Source organism: Macaca fascicularis, chromosome 5 (assembly GCF_037993035.2).
Source record: "Macaca fascicularis isolate 582-1 chromosome 5, T2T-MFA8v1.1".
NCBI classification, from domain to species: domain Eukaryota; kingdom Metazoa; phylum Chordata; class Mammalia; order Primates; family Cercopithecidae; genus Macaca; species Macaca fascicularis.
Genome location: NC_088379.1, coordinates 100,229,347 through 100,249,695, shown reverse-complemented (window position 1 = coordinate 100,249,695; position 20,349 = coordinate 100,229,347). Strand labels below are relative to the sequence as shown.

Sequence of the window (20,349 nt, the reverse complement as noted above, 5' to 3'; positions counted from 1 at the left end):
AGACAGGACCCCATACTAGTACTTTCAGGAAAATGACTAACCAAATTGACATTATGGCCTAAATGATGAATGAATGGGTCTAGAGTCATGTATGATCTATGTAGTTAAATATTTCCTGAATGCCTTCTGTGTGTTGAATACTGCTCTAGACTTTGGAAACCTTTACTGATTTTCCCTTTCTCCCCAAACCCACTATTACCACTACCACGGCTGCTGGCTAAATCTTACTAAGCAGGTACTCACTCTGAAAAATACTATTTAAAGGAAAAATAACAGCTTACAAAATACTGTATTAAGATTCCATTTTTGTAAAATAGTATCTGTCCTTACGTGTGAATGTTTTAAAAGTCTGAAAGAAAATAGTAATAGCGGTTACCTTGGGAGGTGCGATTATGTGCAAACTTTGTTTTTTGTTTTTTGTGTTTCTATGTTTTCTAAATGTCACAATGAACATTGACTACCTTTAAAATAAAACAAAAACTATTCAATTTTGAATGGCATACTGTGTGCTATGTTCTTGACACATATATTATTCAATTAATAGTAGGCTAAAGAGAGGGGTGTTTATATTTGACTCTTAAATGAAGTATTGAGGTTTCCTGACTCCATTTTAAATATTACCTAGAAACATTATGCTATAATTATGTAATAGAAGAGATGAAAATGCAATTAAGTTTTAACCTTATTCAACTTTAGAGAAGTCACTGTTTCAATTATTTCAAAGTAGGATAAATTTTAAAAGAAGAGAGCTTGAGAAATCACTTCAAAGGATGATTTGTTTCTGCCAACAAGGCAACTCATGAAGTGCAACAAGGTCCTTTGGGTGGGATGTCTGCAATCAGCATTGGTGCCTACACTGCCTAACATTCTAAAAGCCCCTTATTCAGAAATACTGAGAGATCCAATAAGGTGCAGTACAGTGCATTCTTAAGATCTCTGAGACTTTTTCTTCTTGTAATTAAGAGACAATAAATAGATTTGGATAAAACATACTTTAAAGAAGCAGGTCATTACCTAATCTAACATTCAAAACATTTATGAACAGGTCTGAAGGTACCTTTCAGTGCTTGTGTACTCAAAAATCCAATCTTCTTTTTCTCTAAGGCTCAAAGTTATTTAATGTCACTAGTTATTTTTCATCTAAATGAATGTCCTCAGTTCTATAATTTGTAGAATAATAAAATTAGGATAAATGACTTTCAGGGTCCCTTTGAGTCTTACAATGTTATTATTCTCTGAAAGGCCACATTAATCACTTTTTCCTTAGTTCTAATAGGAATTGATAACTGACAACGAATGCAATTAGTACTTTTATTTTCACAGACCTCTGTATTACCTTTCATTAAAATAGATTCTAATGGATAGATATTCATATTTATCTACTCAATAATTAGTACTCTATAGGATTATGGCAAGAAAATTTTCACTAATTACATTACACATATTTCAAAATGCAAAAAAAAAAAAAAAAAAAAACAAAAAACCCTAATATTGATATTAAGTACTTTCAAGAAAATTTCAAAAAACAACCAACCTGATGACCTGGTTACACTGGGCGCACATTGGAGTTCGTTTCCCTGCTGGAATGTGCTCAGCTCTTTGCACTAAAGTGTCCTGGGCACTTGGCTGGGGTTGTCCCAAAGCTGAGCTGGCTGGTGCCACTGATCCTGAGGAAGTGGCGCTGTTTGAGATTCTTCCAGTGGAAGGCACTAGGAGTTAACACAGAGAATCAGAATGAGAATAAGCCACATATAAACTTTTCCTAACAATCAAATAATAGAAATTATTATTTTAACAATAATCTATTCACTTGCTATTCACTCACTCACATTTACAGTGAGGTTATGAATCAAACACTAGGCTGTGACTATGTAGGTGAATAGGAAAGAAAACCAAAGATTCCAACAAAGTAAAAGAATTATGACAGATATATGCACAGAATGCTTTAAGAAAAGCAGAGTTACCTCTGCATTTTTTTTTTTTTTTTTTTTTTTGAGACAGAGTTTCGCTCTTGTTGCCCAGGCTGGAGTTCAATGGCACGATCTTGGCTCACCGCATCCTCCGCCTCCTGGGTTTAAGCGATTCTCGTGCCTCAGCCTCCCGAGTAGCTGGGATTACAGGCATGTGCCACCACACCCAGCTAATTTTGTATTTTTAGTAGACACGGGGTTTCTCCATGTTGGTCAGGCTGGTCTTCAACTCCTGACCTCAGGTGACCCATACCTCTGCTTCTATGAGGAGATATAGTTAAGGTAAATATTGAAGGTGAGTTATTTCTAATGATCTAGACATCTCTACTAACCATTAATTAGATTTAATTCCAAATATAGTCATAGATATATTAAAAATCCCAATGTGTTGAAGATAACAAAACCAAAAATTAACTCACTATATTCTCTGTTCCTGGATTCTCTAAGTAGACTGTGCAACCAGTCACCCAGGAATAGAAGGCAGCTACATAAGAAGCATCCTTGGTCCTTCCTCCCTCACATTTGTAGTAATAGGTCCTGCTGCTTTGATATTCCACACTGTTCTTAACTTTGCCTCCTCTTCCCTATTCCTATAATACTGTCTTAATTTAGATCCTCAATGTCACCAACCTCGACCAGCTACCAAAAATGTCTTGTCCTCCTTATATTCATCCTCCCAGCTGCCACCTAAGACTGAAATCTGACCCAATAGCATTTAAGGATCTCCCTATTTGACCCCTGAATGTAGTCTCTGCTTATATGTGCTGCATACAAATGCCCCGTCTCTGCTTGCCCCACAAATTCATCTTAACCGCTCTTTGCCTTTCACTTTATGCTCCAGTAACACTAAACTGCCTCACTTTTTCTTGTGAATGGGTCTGTGTATGCTCAGGCTGTTTTCACCATCAGTAATGGCATTTTCTACCCTTCCTCCTATTTACCTAGTAACCACTACTTCATTGTTTAAGTCTCAGCCCAGAAGTTGACTACTACAAAAACTCTCCCTGAACTACATTTCTCCCCAACCCTTTCCATATAATCTGGATTAAATGTTTCTCTTCTGTGTTCTCATAATTTTCTGCTGTCTTTATTACTGTTTCTGCTGTATTATTTCTGTGCCTTTCCTTCCCCTAACTAGATAGTATACTCCTTGAGGGCAGAAATTATGTCTTATTCAGCACCCTAGCAACTTAACAGTGCCTGGAGAGAATGAATGAATGAATAAATAAACTGGAATCAATACAGAAGTGAATGAATGAGAAAACAGTGAGGATTGAAACCAACACACGGCCTATTAAAATCTAGTGGAAGAGAAAAGGTGCATATGAAAGTAGCCTAAAAGGAACAGCTTTTAAGAAAAGCATACAAATAATACAAATTAAGAGTATATTTATACAGATGAATGTATTTACATAAATATACATATATATGTAAAAACACATTGACAGTATATTAAAGTGTAGTTGGAATTGGGAAAGATTAATTAGGATAATTGATATGATAATTCTCCCTCACTAGAATAAAGCCTGTTTGCAATAATGTGCAATTACAGATCCAGAAACCCAGCGTTTATAGACACTTCGCACATCTTCTACAGTGCGCTGCCTGGCACTTGATCTATGAAACGGCACTTTCTACTATTGCCCATGTTTCAAGTAAGTCAACTGGACTAGGAACACGCTTCCATTCTCTTAGACCCACACTTTCTCTTATAGAAATGGGGAAGAAAAGTGTTGTAATATTCACTTAGTACACTACTTTCTTTCTTGTTACCTAATTTGCCAAAACAGCCCAACTCTTACCTCTGTGCATCTTTAATTTCTATATCCAGGCCTGATTTCTTCTGAAGCACCAAATACATATTCTCAAGGGCATTTTCAACTCTAACACCAGTTATTATCTTTAAATTCAAGACATGTAAAATATATTTATTCTTCTTGTACATACGACCAGCTCTTGCCAAGAACTCCTTAGATGCTTGCATTCTCCCACTCACGCAGGCACAGAACTCGGCCTCCTATGTCCCCAAGGGTTACTCCCTAGACTCTAACAACTGTTTCATAGAAAATGTTTCTTTCTCAGGTCTGTCCTTCCTTTCTAATTCAAACCCAACCTCTATCTTTTGAATTCTGGTCTTGAATTCCTCAAATCTGGACTATTGCAAGTCTCCTAACCACTCTCTGCGGCCAGCCTCCTCTTCTACCTATTCTGCTAGATTATTTTTCCAAAAACACTACTCTGATCATATGTTCCTGCTTCTAAAATAAAGCCTCTGTAACTCATTACAAACTATATGTAGTCCTGAAAGTCCAGTCCCTCAATGAGCCCACTCTAATCTTCTGTAAAACCTTGTCCTTGCTGTTTCCCCACATATCACTGCCATCATCTTTAGACTAAATTAGAGTTATTTAATATCTAACTTGTGCAATTATTTAATCCTATTTGAAGGCACTCGTATTTATTTATTTATTTATTTATTTATTTATTTATTTATTTTGAGACGGAGTCTCGCCCTGTCGCCCAGTCTGGAGTGCAACGGTATGATCTCTGCTCACTGCAAGCTCTGCCTCCAGGGTACAAACGATTCTCCTGCCTCAGCCTCCCAAGTAGCTGGGATTACAGGCGCCTGCCACCACGCTGGGCTAATTTTTGTATTTTTAGTAGAAATGGAGTTTCACCATGTTGGCCAGGCTGGTCTTGAACTCCTGACCTCTTGATCTGCCCGTCTCAGTCTCCCAAAGTGCTAGGACCACAGGCATGAGCCTGGTCTTGAAGGTACTATTCTTAAATCCTTACAATAGCCATATGATTTTGGTATTAGTACCACTTTTTAAATTTATGAGGAATCTGAGGCAAAGAGAAGTTTAAAAATCTGCCCAAAGTCACATAGCAAGTAAAAGTCTTGAACTTGGGCTGTCTGGCTCCAGAGTCTGCTCTTAAACTATGCTATAGCTTATTCACTATCCCTTGAACATGCCACACCAGACATTGCCTCTGTGACCCTCAGCCAAGGAAGTGTCCCTTTTTCTACTGCTACTCATAGTTTTCCCATTCTGTAAGGCCCACAGAAGTTTCATTTTCTTCTCCCAAGTCTTCTCTGACCACCCCAGCTAGAAGTAACACCCCTCACATGTATAATTTATCAGCTATTTATCAATATCCTGTCAATATCTTTTCCTCTCTAAGTTAATTATTAATTATTTAAAAATGAGTATAAACTTTATATACTTCTTTATATCCAAGCCAAAAATTACCTTACAAATAAATGATGAAATTAAATGAAAAAATGAATATTCCCAATCTCTTTCTCTCTCTCTCTCTTTTTTTTTTTTTTTTGCCTTTTTAAAGAAGACTATAGAGATGGATATGTTAAAAATATGGATTAAGTTCAGGATTTCAAAGAATGGGAAAGTAACCAATTGGAAAATCTGAAAATCGGACCTCAAAGAAAGCCAAACTCTTTCATCTACCACATGCCTTTATTTTATCACACTATCTATGCATAAGCTCTAAAGTACTAAGTCACTGAGATACTATTAGCAATAAAAGAGTGTGGTAATTCTCCATCAGTCATTGTAAAATGGGACATAATCCATCTGGCCCATGCCTCAAGGAGAAGGTATATGGGGAACTAACTTATTTAGCATGAGAAGCCATTCTTAAACGTGAAACATGTGACTGTATCTCAAACACACATAAAAAGGCTCTAAGCTCTACCACTATTCCTTTCTTGGGAAGAAAAGCCTTGCTTTCTGTTACTGCCCCATTTTAACCACTTTGGATATGAAACAAATTCTCACACCTCCATTTGTTTCTGCGTTGCTAGCACATTGGCCCGCACACAAAGCTACACAAGCTCTATTAATTACCAAGTCCTGAACATTTCCAAGGCACAGTTATTTCCTGTATGAATAAAGTGATGTTTCATTTCTTCAGACTGAATTTCTCACCGCTCTAGCACAGGAATGGGCAACCTTTGAGCAGTCAAGTGCCAGCCTCCTAGTCTCTGCTCACTTGGCTTATGGGGAAGAGGGAAGTGTAAGAGGGTGAGGTCTTGGGAGAGGGGAAGCACCATAAATGAGCCCTGCTTCCATTATAATTTTGTAGAGAACTACACTACCATACAAAGAAAACCAGTCTTCCATGGGTAGTACATTGGCCTCTAAAATGCTCCAAATGCATTGAACCCATTGCAAAAACCATCTACTTCTATGTAGAAAAAAAAAAAAATACACCTCTTTAGAGATAGCTTAAGGATGACAATCTACTTGTTTGTAATACAGTTTTTTTTTTTTCTTTTAAGTTCTAATGATAACATTAAACAGGAGCATTGAATCAGCCCTATTTCACAATCTAGGAATGTAAGTCACAAAAACTGTGACTTATTTGAACTGAATAATAAGCAAGTCAGGAAACTGTCACAATGAGAACATTAGGAGGAAACTGGTTCTTGACTCAAGATTTCCTTTTTAACCTTAAACTTGAGCAACTTTCATTAAATATTGGCTTCTTTTATGGCTAATCTCTACTCCCTGGGAGTTTGTTTGAAAATTACTTTTTTTTTCTTTTGTACCAAATACATTTCACCACCAGAAAACTAGAAATTCAAATCCATTAGCTTCTCTCCAAACCAATAGTGTTGGTAAGAATCTCTTTTGTTAACTTTAGAATTGCTATTTATGAGTCTTCTAAAGGTTCAGAATGATAACATTCATATTTAATCTTTTCTTTGGATTTTCAACACTATGATAGTCAAACCTAAGATTACAATAATTATCATTAAATAAATAAACATAAATTTACTGGAAAACCTAGCAACATATTAGAAAACTTTCTCAGCATACAGTATATAAATTTGTTAAGTTTATCCAGTAAAATATACCTAATCCACAATATACAGAGTTGCTAGAGTTTCCAGTGAGAAAATATTAATTAAAATCCATCAAGTTCCTGGTAGTACATGTGTGAATTTTTTGAAAACAGATGTTTTCTCACTGGATTAAGAATAAAGTGGGGGTTATTTGATATTTTTGGTCTCTGTTCCTGTTCATAACGGCTGTTAATTCTAAACCGACACACTTAAAAGACAGTAGTGAGGATTATAATGCATAGATTAAGCACCTGGCCAGACTGTACCTGAATAGGCATGAAATTAATCAGTTGATTCTTTGGTTCAAATAAAATTATCCAACTACCAGTAAAATATTCTTACTACCGACATACACTATGTGAAAAAAATACTACATTCTGTCAAACTATACTTGAAAACTTAACATAAGTCAGCTGGGAATGGGGGATGATATCCCAAAGAATAAACTTAAACAATAACAGATGTTGCTAGTGTCTTCTAAGGCAGCTTACTCTTATTAGAAGTAGTGCTTCTGTATTGCTAAACATAAGCAGTAGGAGAGAAAGTTTGGTGTTCGGAGATGAACTGCTCATGATAATACAAAAACCACATCACATAATGACGTCTCACCACCTCCATAGCACATCTTGGTCCAAGCCACCATCTTCATTTCGTGCTTGGATTAGAGCAGTGACTGCCTATAGATCTTGCTTCTACCCTTGCCACCAACACAAAAGTCAGTAAAAATGAAGTCAGTATATAATTGGAGGGTTTTGAACAGATACTCCTCTGTTCAAAACTCTCCAATAGTGACCGTTTAACCCAGCACTAAAACCAAAGGTCTTAGAAAATCTGACCTCTGCTATCTGTCTGACCTGATCTCCTGCCACTCTATCCCTGGCCCATTATATCCTAGACACGCTGGCCTCCTGATTATTCCTCTGTACTGGCCAGCGTGCTTCTGATTCAGGGCCTTTGTACTTTCTGTTCCCTCTGCCTGGAAATCTTTTCCCCAGTTGTTCACATGGCTTGCTCCCTTACTTCCTTCTGGTCTCTACTCAAAGGCTATATTATCAATGTACCTTTCCTGGACCATCCTATACAAAACAGCACCCCATTCCCCACAAAGCAGCAGTTCCTATATTCCTCAGCAGTTTCTCTTTATCTACAGCACTCATGTTATATTCTTTTTATTGTTTATTCTGTCTTCTCATACCTTGAGGTCAGGGATACCATCTATTTTGTTCATTGCTCTATCCCTAGCACCCAGCATTCCCTGGCATATTGCTCAATAAGTCTTTATTCAGAGAAAAAATGACTCCTGCACCAGAATTATTGTCTTTCTACTAAAGGGAACCAGAAGTCTTAGGGAAATTGCTGATTCTAGGATTGGAGCAAAAAATGAATAAGGAGAGTCTGGAATGTCCTGTCAAATTAGAAAGCAAGGAAAATGTTCAAGACTCACAGAGTTGCATCAAAATAACTTGAATAAGTAGATGGGACAGTTTGAGCATTAAGAAAAATAAAAATAAGAACTACAATGGATTGAAATACTTCACATATAGCTAAATCTATGAGTTTACAATGATTCTAGGATTTTTTTTTAAAATCCACATTGCTTATGTGTAGAGGATGCTAAGGAACCAATTCATTATTTGAAAAACTAGTACAACTTAATAAATGGAAAAATCAAGCTTTGTTAATCATTGCTTCATAATTAGTCACGTTTCCCTAATATCCCACTTGCTCCCCTGCCATCTCTGAACTATTATGAAGCAAATTCAAGATATGCCATTTAATCTATACTGTAAAATAATCTCTAAAAGAGTACTCTTTTAAAAAACATAATCATAATACCATTATCACACTTAAAAATATTCCCTAATATCACAAAACACCCAATTTCCAATTTTTTTCTGATTATCTGATCATCAGTTTTCTATTGCCACTGTAACAAATTACTAATAACTTACTGGCTTAAAAACAACACAAGTTTATTACCTAAACCTAACAGTTATCCTACACATATATAACTGGGTCAAAATCAAGGTGTTGGTAGGACTGTTTTTCCTTCTGAAGGCTCTAGGGAAACTAAGCCTACCTAGTTCTCTGGTTCAAAGCCCCTTCCACCATCTTCAAAGCCAGCAAGCACGGGTTGCATTGTTTTCACCTAGTATCACTCTGATCCTCTCTTCCGCCTCCCTGCTCTTCCACTTTTGAAGGCCCTTGTGATCACACTGGGTCAAACCAGGATAATCTCCCCATTTTTAAGGTCAATTGATAAGCAATCTTAACTCCATTTGCAAACTTAATTCGTTTTTGCCATATAACATAACATAGTTACAAGTTCTGTGTTCGTGGACATCTGTAGAGGGGGCATTATTCTGCCTACCACACATCTCCCAACACAGTAATTTTTTTGTTTGTTTCTACTTTAATTTTTTTTTTTTTTTTTTTTTAGAGACAAGGTCTCACTCTGTGGCCCAGGCTGGAGTGCAGATACATATATTTGAATATTTTTCTATAGTAAAAAGTTTTGAAAAGTGAATAACTGAATTGTTTCATCTTTACAACATTTCAAGGTACTGTCAACTATTTAACAGATCAAGAATATAAACCTCTGAAAGGATAACTAACTTGCCCAAAACATGCAGAATCATGAAATAAGGCAAATGTTTTCTGAACAACTACTATATACCAAACAATGCACTGGCTCTACCAATATGAACAAGACAAACATGGTTTCTGCCCTTACTGAGTTTAAAGAGGGTTATAAGCCAGTAAACAGTCAATTATGTTATAGTGGGATAACTGCTAGAAAGGTGGAAAAATGCTGACTTTACCTATAGATATCTTTCACTCACAAGTTTATGCTAAGAGCCTGTAATGAGGCAGATGCTACGCTAAGCATGTATTCACAGTGGAGGACAGCACATGTATGTTCAAGTTGGAGGCGCCTGTGGTCCATCCAGTACAGATCATTTATTGAATATGAGAACTCAGGAGAAGTACCTAAGCTAGAAGAATTGATTCAAGAGTCACCAACCTATTGACGACATTTGAGTCTGTGGGGTGAACGAGACTATTTCAGGGAAAGTACAGCATAAAAACAGAAGAGCTCCGTAGGCAGAAAGCAAGTAACACAAATACCTTAGGGACTGATAGAGAGGCAGGAGAAAAACCAGGAGAGTATGTCATGGAAGCCAGTGGAGGGGAGCAGAGAATACGAGATCCAAAACCATGTCTATTTGACTCCAAACACTATGTCCTTATGCATTAATTCATCAATAATTATTATGTACCTACTGTGTGCTAAGCTCTTTGCCAGTTAATGTCTTGATCCATTAAAATATGAAGTCAGAGCTCCTTAAATGTTATCTAAATCTGGTAGTACTCACTTCTGGACCAGTTTGGAGGAGGGGATAGTGATAGTTGAGGTGATTTATTTCTGCTATTTTAATTTCCTTACCGAGCCTGCTAGGACAAATGTAGGAAAAATGTATGAAGGTGTTATTTTTTAATTTTCCTTGAAGTCTCTAACAGCTTAGATTATCACTTTTAAGCCCTTCATGTATTCTGTAAAATATGAGTTTCTTAGAGAAATACTACTTATTTCCATAAACCTGACTGCCCAAAGTTTTTAGCCATTATAATTAATGGCTGCAAAGTTCCTGAAATAAAACATATGGATAAAAGGCTGCATTCTTCACATTTTGAGAAACATTTAGGAGAATTTATATAAATTGCTTTAGAAGAGAAATGTGGCCAGGTGTGGTGGCTCACATCTGCAATCCCTGCACCTTGGGAAACTGAGGCAGGAGGCTCACTTGAAGCTTGGAGTTTGAGACCAGCAACACAGTGAGACCCCCATCTCTACCAAAAAAAAAACAAAAAACAAAAAAAAACTTTGGCATGGTGGCATGCACCTATAGTCCTAGCTACTCAGGGGTGTGAGGCAGGAGGATAACTTGAGTCCAGGAGCTCAAGGTTGCAGTGGGCTGTGATCACATCACTGCACCTCAGCCTGGGTAACAGAACGAGAAACATAATTACAGATGTAATACTTTTGCTAAGGACAAACAGCCTTAAAGTACTAAATCTATTTTATTGTATAAACTTCATATCGGTGTGAATACTTCAACTACTACATTTGGATTAAGGTAAAGCAGCAAAGAAAGTTATGGGGACAAATCTACAAATAACCATAAAAAACTTTTTGATTCCTTATTTTAAAAATCCTATAATACTTCATTCTCATTAAATCAGAAGAAAGGCTGATACTGAAAATATCAATGGATACTAGGTTGGGTGCAGTAGCTCACACCTATTATCCCAGCACTTTGGTAGGCTGAGGTGGGCGTATCACTTGGGGTCAGGAGTTTGAGACCAGCCTGGACAACATGGCAAAACTCTATGTCTATGAAAAAATACAAAAATTAGCCGGACGTGGTGGTATGCATCTGTAATCCTAGCTACCAGAAGGCTGAGGCAGGAGAATCGCTTGAACCCAGGAGGCAGAGGTTGCAGTGAGCCCAGATCGCACCACTGGACTCTAGCCTGAGTGACAGAGGGAGATTCCGTCTCAAAAAAAAAAAAAAAAAAAAAAAAAAATCAATGGATACTAATAGTCCCCCTGATAAAAGACAAATGTTGACAGCCCCAACAAGGCAGAGATCATACGTGAGATTTTCTGGTGTGAAAAACAACTGGCTCAACTGCAAGAGATGTTCTTGTTAAAAACACTGAGGCTAATGTTGTGCTTGTATAAATAACTGGGCTACATCAAAGTGGCACTCTTGGGGAGATAAAGTATTATAATTCAACATCTCAGGAAGTATGTTCTCAATGGTATGGTAGCAATTTTACACATACTAAATTGGGTAGCAGTCACGGCAACATGCTTGCATACTATTGTGTGCAGCAAGTGCTTTCTTCTCTGCCCCTTCCCCAGCCATCTCAAACAGATGGTGGCCAAGAGAAGCATAGAATATGTGCATTTTGTCTGTCAAGCTCCTTATGTTGAAAGCCTAAACAACAGTCTACTCTTCATAATCCAGGCATGAAATCATATCCAACAGAAATGGAGAAAGTTAAGCCAAGATCTGGGATCAGAGGAAAGCACATTCTGGAGACATTTGTGCAATTTTTAAAAAATGAAATCAAGGACTTTTTTTTTTTACTCAGTGATTAAAAGCAAATTGGACAGATTAAACTATTACCATTTCTCTAAGCAGTGGAGAATGCTGGTATGCACACTAGAAAGCACTGGAACAGGTGCAACCAAGGCTAAGTATCAAATATGTCCACATCTTCAGGAGGCTTCAGGAGGCTAGCTTCCTCCATTAGCAAACCAGCCTTTCAACTTTAAGAACCCAGATTAAGCTGGATCTACAATATCTTAATTAAAGTGAGTGTGGGGACTTGGATTATGTTCAGTTCTCTTTTTAATTTCTTATACCACACATAATCAAAATTCAGTACACATCGACTTGCCTTTTTGTCCTAGCTGATCTTATATAGAAAACTTCCATTTGGTCAGAGACACAAGTAAAAGAGACCCAGTATGTACCTTGAAGATAAAGATATGAGATCTTAACATATCTGGTTCTACCAGCATTCAATTAAGTCAACAAATTATTTATCACAATGTACACAGAATTTTCTTTCTTTCTTTTTTTTTTTTGAAACTAAGTCTTGCTCAGTGCAGTGGCACGACCTTGGCTCACTGCGACCTCCGCCTCCCGGGTTCAAGCAATCCTCCTGCCTCAGCCTCCCAAGTAGCTGGGACTACAGGCATGCGCCACGCCCAGCTTATTTTTGTATTTTTAGTAGAGACAGGGTTTTACCATGTCAGCCAGAATGGTCTCAATCTCCTGACCTAATGATCCGCCGGTCTCGGCCTGCCAAAGTGCTGGGATTACAGGCATGGACCACTGTGCCTGGCCCAGAATTTTCTAAATCATCTTAATATCACTGTTCCATTTTCCACTTAGAGTGGGAAGACAAGTCTATGCTTTTATTGTAGGAGGCCGATGTGTTTCATTTTCTTAAAAAAAAAAAAAAGAAATAAAGAATAAAATTAAAATATTTTTAAAAAAACAAAAACAAAACTGAGAAATAATTCATGACCTCAGGAATACCAAAGATCAATGGTAAACTCATATAGACTTTGTAAGCTTAGAATATATTTAAAATATTAAATTTGTACAATTTTGCTCATATTTGGATGAGAAAACCATAAGGACATACATTAAACTCATTTTATACTCATATTATGTCTAGAGTTCTGACATGTCTTACTTCCAAAGTCACATGAAAGCTAAATGGGTTTGGCTTTTACCATTTTCCCACCAATTTTCAACCATTGATATAAATGAGAAAGCAGCCTAATTTCAGAAATGAAGGAGAAAGGTACCTATGGTTTAAGTTGACCATATAAATAGAGTTCTAATCATGTAGGGGGAAAAAATGAAGCAGGGAAAAAAAAAAGAGAGAAATTTTAAGATTTCTCCATGTCAATATCCACAACGTCTCTAATGATGAATACAAATTATTGCAAAATATAAAAACTGGGATACACCTTACATTTCTATTACTATCACTAATTCCCTAAGATATCTCTCAATTAAAGTCATTAGGTCTCCAAAATAAATGATACTTTATCATTTTTCAAAGTTATGTTTTAATTTAGTATCTTTTAAAAGCAGAGTTGGTAGGTCAGCTATTTTATGGTGGAAGAAGAAGTACATCTAGCATAAAATCTAAATTTCAAGATACACAGGCTCCTAGTTCTGGGCTTTCTAGCTGTGATGTTAATATGTCAGCATTCTGGGTCTTAAGTTACCTCATTTGTAAAACAGCAATAATAACTACCTCAAAAGGTGAGAGGATTAAATAAAGTAGTAAAAGGGTTTACTTACACTTCCTTGAATCGGTAAGAAATGCTTTATAAGAGTCAATTATTATTACACTCTGACATAAGATCTTACATAGTTAAAAAATAAAACATCCACTCATTCAACAACTACTTAGTACATACAACGTTTTAGATGTAAGAAGTCTTCTGGTGTGGAAGATACATTTAAGGATAAGATATCTGCCCAGAAAGAGTTTATCTTCTTAAAGGCACTACAGACAAGCAAATAGGCAATCATAGTATCTCAGGACTAGTGCTACCAAGGGTGTTGATGGCTGTCAATGAAGTCTGCAACTACTATGCGGAATTATCAAGTATCATTATTCTTATTCATGCGTTTGAAAACCAGGGTTAACAAAACTTTTTCCGTAAAGAGCCAGAGAGTAAATATTTTAGGCTTCGTGGGCCTTACAGACTCTTGCAACTATTCACCTCTGCCACTGTGGCATGAAATCAGCCATAAACAATATGTAAACAACTGTACTGTAGCTGTTTTCCAACAAAACTTCGTTCACAAAAATCAGTGGTGGGCCAGATGTGACCAAGGAACACTGTTTGCCAAACCTTGGTTTAGACCATATGCATCAATTAATAATAACAATTCTTTATGAAAAGCATATATGAACAAATATAGATGTCTGCCTTATAAAAGGTTTAATATTTTAGTCTCAGAATGAGAAGAAAACGGGGAGAAAGAATAGCTTTCACAGATGATGCCTTGCATCAGCACTGGAAAGCTTCCAACACAGAAATAAATTTCAATGAAGGAACAATTAGAAGAAAAGAAAACAGGCAATTAATGGTTGTAACTTTTATTTTTTTCCCGAGAATCAGAAACAAAAATCTACTTGTTATGTAAGGAGATGGGCATATTTACATGTTTCACACCCCAGTTTTGACAATGGACAGCTCCAGTCAGGGCTTTATGGCAAGTGGGATGTTTAGTTTAATGATGTCAAAATGCAGGGGAGCAGATGGCAATAAAACATTATTAGAAGAGCTGAAATACACGCAACTGGTAGCAGTTTACTTATTCATATAAAAATTTTAAAATGGAACCAATAAATCTATCCATCTTAGCTAAGCAAATCTAGTTATCTCGATTTATTACTGTAGTGCAAAGCCTACAATGAAATTTGGGATGGTTGTAGAAACAGTAATTTCCTTTCTCACCCCTATCTCCCTTAGACTTCAAATAAAAGATAGAATTTATATCCACTTATAACTGAGATGCACATCATTCAGTCTTTGATCTAATCAAATCTCACAAATATATTTGAGTCTTTCTCAAAAAAAAAAAAATTAAAAAACACCAAAACAACATATCAGATCTCTCCAAAGCTCAGTCCATAATGAAGTAAATAAGCTTTTCTTTATTGCTAAATGTAGCACATACCAGAAGCAGGGTATGATCAAAAACAAAAAAAAAGCATATTAACTAGAATCTTAGCCAAATGATCTAAATTTCAAAAATGGAGTTTAGATGCAAAGAAAATGTTACTTGAAACAGATCTTAGCAGTTGCCAGTCACTTGAAGCTCCCTATTATCCAAGGCAAGAATCCTTTCTATCCCATCCCTAACAGATATAGTCCTCTTTAAGTATGTTCACTGATATTGTCTTGTGACTCAGGAAAATACAGTATTCAGAGTCAAAACAGCTGGGTTCAAGTCACTACAGAACTGTAAACAATTCTTCTGACTTTTCTCAGAGGCTGTTACCTCATTAGATAAATAATGCCCATTTACATTTTAAATTTTAATGACATTACCTTATTGTGCATTCTTATAAAAATATCTGTTACAACTGAAAGTATTATAAAAACAATGATTACTACTAATCAATGATAGTCATCATTCTACTGTGAAATGTCAAAGGTTTGTTCCTTTTAGGCACCCATTGTATTCATGAGTTCCCAATCCTCAAATAGGGATGATGAGAACCCCTCAGATGAGGTACAACAGAAGCAAAAATTAACTAACTTTTTATTTTGAAAAGCAAGTTTGTGTTTTTCCCCCTTTTCGTTAGATCAAAAGAAATTTACACTGTCCCCAAAAGACCTTCAAATGGTCACAACTTTTATATTTATAGCTTACTTGTATCATGCTTCTTCAAAACACAAAACAACTTGTATTCTAAAAAAGAATAAACTTTTGTTTTTACATTCTTGTCAATTAAGAGCCTTTGTCTTTACTACATATCCAAACTGTTTCATAGAGAAAAGCAAATCACTAAGATAAAGCTTACATACTATCACCTAATTCACATAAAGGGAATGGTGCCTTAACAAGACTGTAGGGAAATTGGTATCTGTTCAATACAGAATATCAGAGGTTAAGAATGTCTAATATTGGCCGGGCGTGGTGGTTTACGTCTATAATCCCATCACTCTGGGAGGCCGAGGCGGACGGATCACGAGGTCAAGAGATCGAGACCATCCTGGCTAACACAGTGAAACCCTGTCTCTACTAAAAATACAAAAAAATTAGCCGGGCGTGTGGGCGGGTGCCTGTAGTCCCAGCTACTTGGGAGGCTGAGGCAGGAGAATGGCATGAACCCGGGAGGCGGAGCTTGCAGCAAGCCGGGATTGAGCCACTGCACTCCAGCCTGGGCGACAGAGCGAGACTCTGTCTCAAAAAAAAAAAAAAGTCTAATATTAAATGATAAAATACTACTGCCTTGAGTATGTCGCCATAATATCATATCAACTAATATCAATATACGCTTTTATTTTCCTCAGTAGAATGCCTGCCTCCATGGACACCTTTAATAATAAGAAGAAATCCACTAATTTCTTGTCAACACCAGGGACATGAGAGTAAACAGGCCTCAACTGGGACTTGTGTGTACACATAATTAAAGAAAGTATGAAGGTAGCATTCTAATATGCTATAAACTGAATATAATACTCCACTGGTGTTTTAACAGAGGATACATAGATACTCTATAGGGAGTCAAGCTCCCAGGGAGGGCAATGGTTAAAACCAGCAGCCCAGTTAGGTTAAAGTATAAATACCCTGCAGTCACCCTGTCCAGGGAATTGTCTCCAAAACACTGCCACTGCCACTGCCCAGTGCAATATTCATTATCATATCTCCAGATTGGATTACCTGAATAACTTCTTAAATGGTCTCCAGGACTGCAATCTTTATCTCTACAATGAAGTCATGATGATCTTTTAAACACATTAATGCTATAATAATCTTTTAATAATGCAAGTCTGATTTTGCCACTTCCGGCCTATAAATCTTTTAATAGTTTCCTTTCAGCATCAAGTCCACACTCTTACATTCAAAGCCCCCATTAATCCACCCAATCTTCTCTCTGGGCCACTAGACAGTCTTGAACATACCGAACTACTTGCCTTTCCTACCCGAAGCCAAATTCTCTCAGTTTTCGCCTATGTTGCTCCCTCTACAAATTGGCCTCTTCCTAAAAATGTTCAAGCATCGTTGACTACATGCGATTTTGTTTTAGGCACAAACATTAAAATATTATTTCTGCATAAAATAGGACTTCATTATAAACAAACACATACTTTACCTCAAGATTGTATCCTCAGAACTTTAAGTCTTTTTCTTCCCTTTCCACTGATCCACACCTCCATGCCTCTGACCTGGGACTCATAGTCTGATTTGACTCTTCTTTGCACCTTTTTGATAATTTCTATATTATATACTGGTGCTTTGCATCTAAGTTAATTCGTCCACAATGACAAAATAGGCGATTCCACATTCCTAATATTTCCTCTGTATTCCACTGCTTGGTTCCTTATATGCAGTAAATTATCACATTTTTTTAGATGGGGGTCCAGCTCTGTTACCCAGGTTGGAGTGCAGTGGCACAATCCTGGCTCACTGCATCCTTTGCCTCCTAGGCTCAAGAGGTCTTCCTATCTCAGTCTCCCGAGTGGCTGAGACCATGGGCGTGCACCAACATGCCCAGCCAACTTTTTTTTTTTTAATTTGTGGAAATGGGAGTCCCACTATGTTACCCAGGCTGGTCTCAAACTCCTGACCTCAAGCAATCCTCCTGCCTTAACCTCCCACAGTATTGGGATTACAGGTGTGAGCCACAGTGCCCAGCCCTCATACTTTTGAGAAAAAAAAAATTCCTATCATAGGGCTTTACAACTATTATTATTTTTTAATTTCTGAAAATAAATAACGTATTACTAGTGATAGTACTGCTCATGTTCACAATCTTAATTCTGAAGAGAGTTAAATGCTTCAAGGAGAGTGGAGCTCCCTTTTCCTTAGCAACATGCTTATTTTCTAATAGCAGCCTTTGGCAGACAGTGCTCCCACCTTTTCAATGACTGTGGTGGGAATTTCAAGTTTGGTAAGAGGACAGAACAATATCTTGGCAGATGAATTCTGCATCCTTCAGATCGTATGATGTCCTAAATAAGACAACTGACTTCTCTACCCACTCACTTTCTCGGGGACATTTACTGAGGGCCTATAAACTGTGCCAGGCATTGTTTAGGTGCCATAAAACAGAGATCAGTATGAGTTGGTCCCTGTCCTCAAAGGAATCTAAAAACAGTCATAAAAGACACCTATGTAAACAATTAAAATGAACAAGATGAATGCTATAATAAAGACTATTGAAATTTTGTAGGAGCATTGAAAAAGAACAGGTAACAAGAGGGCTCAAGAAAGCTTCACAAAGGGGGAACAACTGGTCTTAAAGGATAAAGAGAAGTTTGTCAGGAGTAGAAGGGATGGAAAAGCATTTCAAACCAAAGGAGCAGCTTGTACAAGGCAGAAAAGTGTGTGCCAAGGAATGATATGAACTCATGAACTTCAGTGTGAGTGGACTATGGGGAACAGTATTATAAAATGAAGCTGGAGGAGAAGGTTGGCCTGAGATTGCAAGGGGACCAAAAGTTCTGTTAAGAAGCTAAGCATTTTGACTGTGGGCAGCAGACAGCCCCAAACATTTTCAAGCAGGGATGTCATATGAGAACCAGTTTTTGGACGGTAACAATGTAAGTTATTAATGCCATTAAGAAAAGGAATAAAGGCATAGAAAGTTAACCTCTGAGTATCCTCTAAGTATCTGCAGCCTAGTTATATCATTTGATTTCACAAGAATGCTATAGGAGAAGTTTTTAAGGTCTTTATTTTAATAGTTAAAGAAATGGAGGCCAGGCGTGGTGGCTCATGCCTGTAATCCCGGTACTTTGGAAGGCCAGGGTGGGTGGATCATGAGGTCAGGAGATTGAGCCTGGCCAACATGGTGAAACCCTGTCTCTACTAAAAATACAAAAATTAGCTGGGTGTGGTGGCAGGCGCCTGTAGCCCCAGCTACTCAGGAGGCTGAGGCAGGAGAATTGCTTGAACCCAGGGGGCCGGAGGTTGCAGTGAGCTGAGATCCCGCCACTGTACTCCAGCCTGGGCGACAGTGAGGGAGGGAGGGAAAAAAGGAGGGAAGGGTGAAAAGGAGGGAGGGAGAGAGGGAAAAGGCTCACAAAAATGCTAACCTTCTGAAATTCATACCGGCAAAGGGTAGGCATTTCTATTTTGGGGGGCCACCACCAGTCAGAAAACTGGCTCAATTAACAATGGGTCCAGATCTTTCAAAGCGTTGCTTATATTCTAATGAATTAATCATTCTCATTTTGTATATGATTAAACTAAAATTAGAAAACTGATGTGTTCTAACATACAAAGGCTCTTCATGACTTTATGACTGAATTTTTGAAAAACATTTCATTACATTTGTAAGATAGTAATATTTTATATATATATTTGTATCTAATGAACCAAATTTACCTAAGCTGGTATCCATAACTTAAACAGGAACGCATGAACACATGATGAATCCGCTATCATCTTCTAAATCAAGACTTTTTCATTTGCATCAGGAAGCTTTTGAAACTATTTATCTAAGACTAACAGTACATTTTGAGATGATTTTGTTGTTATTGCCTTCAAAATATGGTATTCCATTGTGTAGGGCAGCAGAATTTGAGTGGCTGGGAATTTTGTATTTATTTTTAAATTGTCCAAAATAGTACAAAATAAGTTAATTTTGCCACAACATAATAACTGATAAAATGCCTGCTTATAGCACCTGGAGCAAGATAAATTAAATAAGAGCTCAGTAAATATTTTCAAAATTGAGCTAAGAATTATGATGTAATTCAACTGTGACTTCACAACAGGAAAACAATCTTTTTATAATTTTGCTTTATAATGTTATATAATGTATAATGTTTTATACTGTTGTAGTTTTGCTCATATAAAATTCATTTATATTTTCTAGAAAAAGCATAATGTTTTAAATACTAACCATGTGACTCATTATTATATTTGCTAATATTGGCCTACTTTGATTATTCTCACAAATTTAATTAGGCTTGGAGAAAGCACTCCATCGCCCTCTTGTGGTAATTTTGCTGTACTCTATATTCACCAAGAGTTCAAAAGAAATGAATTTTTTCTTTCCACTTAAGAGGCAGAGCAGTATTTTAACCATAAACTTCTGAACTTCCAAAAGCCGTACATAAACTTTCTGTCCTCCACTGTCCATATACTTTGCGCCTTCTCTTCAGTTTCTACCTCAGAAATTTAGTCTTTTCGTTGCTTTTTACAAAACATTCTCCTG

General features: G+C 37.0%; 1 protein-coding gene across 20 annotated transcripts in view; it reads right to left on the bottom strand.

Moving 5' to 3' along the window:
• Window positions 1-20,349, bottom strand: part of LOC102132539 (PDZ and LIM domain protein 5) — a 216,903-nt gene that overhangs the window by 26,489 nt on the left and 170,065 nt on the right. For all 20 annotated transcript variants that reach the window (XM_065545244.1, XM_074040164.1, XM_074040169.1 and 17 more), the window contains one exon: window positions 1,535-1,709. In XM_065545244.1, coding sequence (XP_065401316.1) covers window positions 1,535-1,709 — 175 coding nt within the window. The remainder of the gene's footprint in view (window positions 1-1,534; window positions 1,710-20,349) is intronic.